Source organism: Siphateles boraxobius, unplaced genomic scaffold (assembly GCF_051911475.1).
Source record: "Siphateles boraxobius isolate OS27281-9 unplaced genomic scaffold, OSU_SipBor_1 10, whole genome shotgun sequence".
In the NCBI taxonomy this organism is placed as follows: Eukaryota; Metazoa; Chordata; class Actinopteri; order Cypriniformes; family Leuciscidae; genus Siphateles; species Siphateles boraxobius.
In genome coordinates this window covers 744488-752500 of record NW_027508700.1, presented here as the reverse complement: position 1 = coordinate 752500, position 8013 = coordinate 744488, and the positions used below count along the sequence as shown (strand labels likewise).

Here is an 8013-nt window from a genome sequence, read left to right as displayed (position 1 = left end):
CTCTGACCACACACACGCTACACACACGGTTCATACACGCTTCAGACCGCCGGGAAACACCTGAAACACCATCAGCGTCCCCCACGCTCTCTGACGACACACACGCTACACACACACTTCACACACGCTACACTCACGCTTCACACACGCTCTCTGACCACACACACGCTTCACACATGCTCTCTGACCACACACACGCTACACACACGCTACACACACGCTTCAGACCGCCAAGAAACACCTGAAACACCATCAGCGTCCCACACGCTCTCTGACGACACACACGATACATACACACTTCACACACGCTACACTCGCGCTTCACACATGCTCTCTGACCACACACACGCTTCACACACGCTTCAGACCGCCGGGAAACACCTGAAACACCATCAGCGTCACACACACTCTCTGACGACACACACGCTTCACACATGCTCTCTGACCACACACACGCTACACACACGGTTCATACACGCTTCAGACCGCCGGGAAACACCTGAAACATCATCAGCGTCCCCCACGCTCTCTGACGACACACACGATACATACACACTTCACACACGCTACACTCGCGCTTCACACACGCTCTCTGACCACACACACGCTTCACACACGCTTCAGACCGTCGAGAAACACCTGAAACACCATCAGCGTCCCCCACGCTCTCTGACGACACACACGATACATACACACTTCACACACGCTACACACACGCTTCAGACCGTCGAGAAACACCTGAAACACCATCAGCGTCACACACACTCTCTGACGACACACACGCTTCACACACGCTCTCTGACCACACACACGCTTCACACACGTTTCAGACCGTCGAGAAACACCTGAAATACCATCAGGGTCACACACACTCTCTGACGACACACACGCTACACACACACTTCACACACGCTACACTCGCGCTTCACACACGCTCTCTGACCACACACACGCTTCACACACGCTTCAGACCGCCGAGAAACACCTGAAACACCATCAGCGTCACACACAATCTTTGACGACACACACGCTACACACACGCTTCACATCGTCGGGAAACACCTGAAACATCATCAGCGTCCCCCACGCTCTCTGACGACACACACGATACATACACACTTCACACACGCTACACACACGCTTCAGACCGTCGAGAAACACCTGAAACACCATCAGCGTCACACACACTCTCTGACGACACACACGCTTCACACACGCTCTCTGACCACACACACGCTTCACACACGCTTCAGACCGCCGAGAAACACCTGAAACACCATCAGCGTCACACACACTCTTTGAAAGTTTAAGTGTAATGTTTTAGTTTAAGTGTAATGTTTTAGTTTAAGTGTAATGTTTTAGTTTAAGTGTAATGTTTTAGCTGAAGTGTAATGTTTTAGTTTAGGTGTAATGTTTTATCTTAAGTGTAATGTTTTAGCTGAAGTGTAATGTTTTATCTTAAGTGTAATGTTTTAGTTTAAGTGTAATGTTTTAGTTTAAGTGTAATGTTTTAGCTGAAGTGTAATGTTTTATCTTAAGTGTAATGTTTTAGTTTAAGTGTAATGTTTTAGTTTAAGTGTAGTGTTTTAGCTGAAGTGTAGTGTTTTAGCTGAAGTGTAATGTTTTATCTTAAGTGTAATGTTTTAGTTTTAGTGTAGTGTTTTAGCTGAAGTGTAGTGTTTTAGCAGAAGTGTAGTGTTTCCCTTTGACCAGTAGATGTCAGTAGAGAACATCCCACAGGGTTTCGTAACCTCTAGTCCTGTGTTAACATGTGTCTTCTCTAAACACTTGTCATGAGATTTTGCTGCTGGTTTCTTCAAAATGTAAGATCCCTGAACGTTAATCTCTTTGCAAACATTTCTCACAATAATACAGTATAACTGGATAATGAGAACATATTTACTCCAGTTAGGTTCAAGCAAATCACTCACTCCAGACAAATGCATGAAATACACACACACTTCTGCCTGAAGGTGTTTTGGAAAGAGGCAGTTTCACTCATTTTTCAGATGTATCTGTTAATCTCCCAGTGAAAGCAGAAATGTTAGTTTTCAGGGATTGAGAATATTGTACACCAGTAACACTCATTGACGTGTGTATACTTAAAGCTAAGCGTCTAAAAGCCATGTATCAGAAGGAAGTGGAAAGGTCATCGATCTTACAGTGGATCAATAATGTTCTTTTGTTTGTCGATGGAAAAGGTTACATATATTTTGAAAGGTAAACTGTCTTTGTTTTTTGAGAATATTTGGAAACAGTTTATATACTTGATTTCAAACTCTGGGTTTAGTAATAAAATAAATGAGGTAGAAAGATAAAACTTCTTTTCACTCACATTTTATTACTATTAAACCATTAGTCATTTAATCATTTACTGGCTTTCCTAAATTACCCCTTTTTTAATTATGATTTGCTTCTCTTGAATGCATGAATATTTCTAACTCTAATGTGTAGATATCTGAATTGGCCAGAGCTTTCTCTTTTCTAGTTGTTTTTTTGTATGTTTATTATTACTATTATGTAAAAGAGATCTAACTATTTTTATTATTGTTGTAATATACTGTATAACATTATATATATATATAGTGTAATATATATATATATACATACATATATATACACACATATATATATATATATATATATATATATATATATATATATACACACACACAAAGTAGTCAACATTTGAAGTGGATCAAAACCTTTCATCAAAGTTATACATGAATTTTGAACAATACCCGTTCTTGTCTTAGGACAACTTTGATTAACTTATAATTAGTTACATCTCAATAAACAAAGTGCATGAAGTTTCCAGCAGAATACGCACTGTTATTTTACCCGAGCGCTTGTATTTACTGGATTTTTCATGATCTTGATGTTTGAACGTTCAACATTTAATTTAAAAGAATAAATGTGTCTAAAGCCACATCTGTCCCGTCTCCTAAACGACACAAAAGTGTGCTTTAACACATTTTTAATGCACAGCATAAATGTAATTGCACTTGAATCGATTGTAGAAAACTGTCGATCACACCTGTTATGAACAATAAAATGACCGAAAGTCAGAAAGACAAACGCTGTACCATTGCAAAAATTTCTCATCAGAAAACTATGGAAACTTAGGAATGTGCAATTGTGACTAAAATCTTAACTGTCAATAAATAGCTTGATGCAGAAATTTGTCGTTTTGAAATGACATCCATATTTTGTGTGGGTAAACATGCCGTGATTCTTCTATAGACACGTCTGTTTCCGGTTATACATGCACCGATGTAAATATGTTCAACACCCTTCATGTCACACGTTTATCAGCTGTACAGGAGAAAGAGTGTTTTCACAGGACACACTTTATACAAGTGTCATTGAATACTTCATACTAACAGTTCAATCTTTTAATACAATGCACTTATTATTTACTAGGTAAAGACAAATAATATAAAGTTTGCATATTGTAAATTTATGCTATATGCACTGAACTAAAAAATTACACATATTTTTATTGTTATATAAATGCCTATAATTAAATGAAATAAAACTCCTTCACACTAATGTTTCTAAAGGTTTTATGGCAGTTGAACAGAGTAAGTCATTTACCGAAATCTTCTGACTCAACATTTGAGACACTTTATTGGCTTCAAGCTTAAAGTAAAGCTTTACATCGCTAAACAAACATGATATAGATAGATAGATACACATCATACTGTTGTTTCTCTCAGCCTGTGTGTGTGTGTGTGTGTGTGTGTGTGTGTGTGTGTGTGTGTGTGTGTGTGTGTGTGTGTGTGTGTGTGTGTGTGTGTGTGTGTGTGTGTGTGTGTGGTGTGTGTGTGTGACAGTGAGAAAGAAAGAGATGCACATCTGTGTCTGTGGGAACCTGGAAAACCACTCACCTAGATATGAAAAGTTGTTTATGTGTGTGTGTGTGTGTGTGTGTGTGTGTGTGTGTGTGTGTGTGTGTGTGTGTGTGTGTGTGTGTGTGTGTGTGTGTGTGTGTGTGTGTGTGTGTGTGTGTGTGTGTGTGTGTCTGTGTGTGTGTGTGTGTGTGTGTGTGTGTGTGTGTGTGTGTTGGCGCCAGGGCTCTTTAACAATCAAAGCAGAGGGGTGTGTGCAGGGAGGAAGTCTCTGCCTGAAAATACAGGTGTGCTTGAGTATCAAAGACTGCTCTCTGAACACTAAACACACGGCACTGCAGAGGGGGAGGTTTGTGTGTGTGTGTGTGTGTGTGTGTGTGTGTGTGTGTGTGTGTGTGTGTGTGTGTGTGTGTGTGTGTGTGTGTGTGTGTGTGTGTGACTGCTGCATGCATCATGTCGGCCCGTAGGATTTCCTGGATTTCCATTGGCAAACGCTTGTGTAAATCTGTTGCTCAGGAGTGTGTAAATATGATCTTAGCAGAGGAAGTTCCCTTCAGACAACACAAACAAAACCTCTGAGATTATCTTTATGCCCACAGTAACCTTTATCCAGTCGAGCTTTACACTTCACTGAAATAAACACACATCAGTCTTTATCAAGCTCATTATCATTAATACAGAAGTTGGATGGTTTATATGTTTGAGGAAGTTGTGTCAGATTTAACACACTCCTGGATGCAGTTTTAAATAATCGCTAAATAAAAACACTCACTCAATATATACAGTAGTGTGCAGAAGTGATGTCCAGCATGAAGGAAAACTATTCACCCTCTATTCAAACATGATTATAAATGGTAAATGGTTATATAATCTCTCTGATTATAAATGTGTTCAAGAGTTCGGTAACACTTTACAATAAAGTTCATTAATTAACATTAGTTACTGTATTAACTAACAGTGAGCAAAATATTTGTTACTGTATTAGTTCATCTTTGTTAATGTTAGTCAATAAAAATACAGTTCTTCATTATTTGTTCATGTTAGTTCACAGTGCATTAACTAATGTTAACAAATACAACCTTTGATTTTAATAATGTATTAGTAAATGTTGAAATTATTATTAACTAAGATTAATAAATGCTTTAGAAGTATTGTTCATTATTAGTTCATGTTAACTAATGTAAACTAACGAACCTTATTGTAAATGTGTTAAGGAGTTTGCAGTCATATTGTGTACTTTTGCTTGCAGTCGAGTGTTTTATTTGTGATAATAACACTATGAAACTAGCCTAGAAATCTAGACACACCCTACCGGCAGCAAAAATTATTTTGCAGCAAAGTGTGGTCTAGAAAACCGTTGGCTTTCGAGCTGCAAAAACCAAACTCTGGTCAGGCCAATCACATCGTGTATAGAGTTGGTGGGCGGGCTAAACGTAATGACGGCAGAGTTGTGACGGTTCCCCCGCGTGATTACCATAGGTGATCTGCTACTTGAAAACAAAGGAGATGCTGCTGGCAAACAGCGATCTTTCGATTCGGCTTTGGCCGCGACTCTGGATGATTTGGAGTTAAGAGAACGTCACTTAAGTCATTATTAAAAAAGGAAGATGTGTTCGGAGTTTTGACGACCGGATACGGCAAAAGTTTAATATATCAATAGAAAAACGCATGGGACTCACTCAGCCACAGCCGTCCGTTGCTCTGGTTTGGTGGGGAATTTGAAAGACAAACGTTTATCCCGCCCCTCGGATTGAGGTATGCCGATTGGGAGTTCCCAGACCTAACATCTTGATGTAGGTCTGGCTTGCCAGGCTACTATGAAACATGACAATTGTGTGATATAACTTTTGGCCAGACTGTCACACAAAGACATTGTGAACACAAGAAAAATCAAGAAAGAACCAATAAAATATTAGTAAGTGATGATGGCATAGTAGCTGGATGGCGCCTTGCATGGCTGACACCGCCGTCGGTGTATGAGTGAGTGAGTGCGTGAATGTGAGGCAATATGTAAAGCGCTTTGGTGGCCATTGGGTCAGTGAAAGCGCTATATAAATGCTGTCCATTTACCATTTAGTATAGTGTAATAAAACCTGTAGCTGTATTTTGCCTTATTTTGCCCCCAAAAATAAATCTCAGATAAATACATTAACCAAGTTAAGTTTTGTGTTCTTCCCACATATTGAAAATATTGACACATTTTCCTTGTATTTTGATGTTCAATTGAACTCATCACTTTTGGACATGACTGTACACACACACACACACACACACACACTCTCTCTATCTCTCTCTCTCTCTCTCTCTCTCTCTCTCTCTCTCTCTCTCACACACACACACACACACACACACAAACATACTCTCACTATGTGACACTTCCTCTGCTGGAAGTGCTTCAGATTTGTCAGATGTGTCTATCAGGTTTGAACATGTTTACAGTATGTGTTTGTTGAAATGATGTGTTTCTCTGTTTGTTGACTGTCAGTCTCGTGTTTCACTGCAGAACGGAAGAGTTCCCTTTCGAGAACGGTTCACTTGTATTGTGTAGCTATACGCTATGGGAAAACTCCTTTTCTGGAGAATATTGAAGCCTTTATTTTAAAACGCAGTGCAGTTGCACAGCAAGCACAGTAGAGGCTGTCTACGCGCTGATTGGCTGAATTTATAGCGAAGCAAGGCGATCCTATTAGTGCGCTTCCCGCCTCGCCCGCACCGAAGCGTGCCAGAATGGGCTTGGCTGCTGACTAAATAAGCGGCCCATTTCGCCTTAGGAATCAGATTTAATCTCCTTCAGTGAACGACGCATCTCTTCGCTGACTTCTCCGGACAAGAAGCCTCTCTTGCTGTTGAACAGCAGCGACTCAGTGACCGGCGGCCTCCTGAACTCGGTGCCGTCAGCGCTGTTCGCTGTTTCCCCGTGGCCATCTGGCAGAGTATCCTTTCAAAAGCCTTTTTCAGAAAAAAAACATGTTGTTTCAAATGCCACGCCCAGTCTGTGTTTCATGCGGGGTCTCCCTGCACATCACAGATGGGTACAGCGTATGTGTTCCTGCACTGAACACGCCGAAGCTGCCGCTCACCACTCGGATTAATCTCTCCGAATCACTCCACAGAGCGAGTCACCGGTTCTCTTTACGAAGACGGACCAGCATGCATCCCTCGAAGATTCCGGCCTCGTCTCGTTCGGCGGATCGGTGGAAGACATTGACGACAGTTTGTTGGTGGCGACGTCTGAGGACGAGCATTGCTAGGGCTCAACTGTTGAGCCCACCTGCCCATCTCAGTCAGACAAAGGCAGCGCCAGGGCGAGCGTCGACCCCGAGCTTCTCCGCATCCTCACCCGGGCCGTCGAAGAGATGGGTCTCGACTGGTCTACACCGGAAGAGGCTGCTGGAAGCCGCCTTGATGAGTGGTTCCTGCCCTACTCGGCCCGCCTGCGTACTTCAACCTCAGTGACGCTCTCAACACTTGACGGCGCGGAGGAAAAGGGATATGAGAAACTGTCCCCCCCTGGAGAAAGAGGTGCCTGCACATCTTTGCCCTCCCACTGTTGGATGGAGGTCTAAGGCGGCACATCCTTCTAAGCCGTGCAGATTGACTTCAGCTCTCGCCAGCCGAGCCTACGCTTCCGCTGGTCCAGCTGCTTCAGCCCTGCACACAGAGATTAAGGACGCAGACACAACTGCTTTCCTGGACTCCCCGGTTTCCACCTCTGGTCTCTTCGGCTCATCGGTCAAGGGTTTTGCTGAGCGCTTCACAGGCCATGCGACACTTCCTTCCCAAGCGCTCCATTTTGGCTTCAGGTCGCCCCAAGAACGCGCCGACCCAACAGCCAGCCAAACCAGCGCCGCCGGTCTCTCAGCCCCGCCCAGCGACTGAAACCAGCCAGTGCTTTAAACCAGCCAAGCGCTTCCCCTTTCCAGAGCACCAGAGTCCCCGGCCTAAACTTACGCTGGACCAGGAGCCTTGGAAGCCATCCTAATCCAGCAGAGAGGAAGAGAAGGGGGGCAGGCCAGGTCTGTCACTGACACCCCGTATGTTTAAGAAATGCATGGATGCGTCTCTCTCCCGACTCTGTCCAGACCGCGGTCACGCCGGACCACGCCGGACCACGCTCTCTCTATTCAACAGCTAGCTGCTTTGTTCAAAGAGGTCGACCTCT

General features: G+C 42.9%; 1 protein-coding gene across 1 annotated transcript in view; it reads right to left on the bottom strand.

The window, feature by feature from the left end:
* LOC143746074 (mesothelin-like) overlaps nt 1-72 on the bottom strand; it is a 2852-nt gene extending 2780 nt beyond the window's left edge. Inside the window, exon 1 of the mRNA XM_077237797.1 lies at nt 37-72. Coding sequence (XP_077093912.1) covers nt 37-72 — 36 coding nt within the window. The remainder of the gene's footprint in view (nt 1-36) is intronic.
* Nucleotides 73-8013: the final 7941 nt, after the last annotated feature.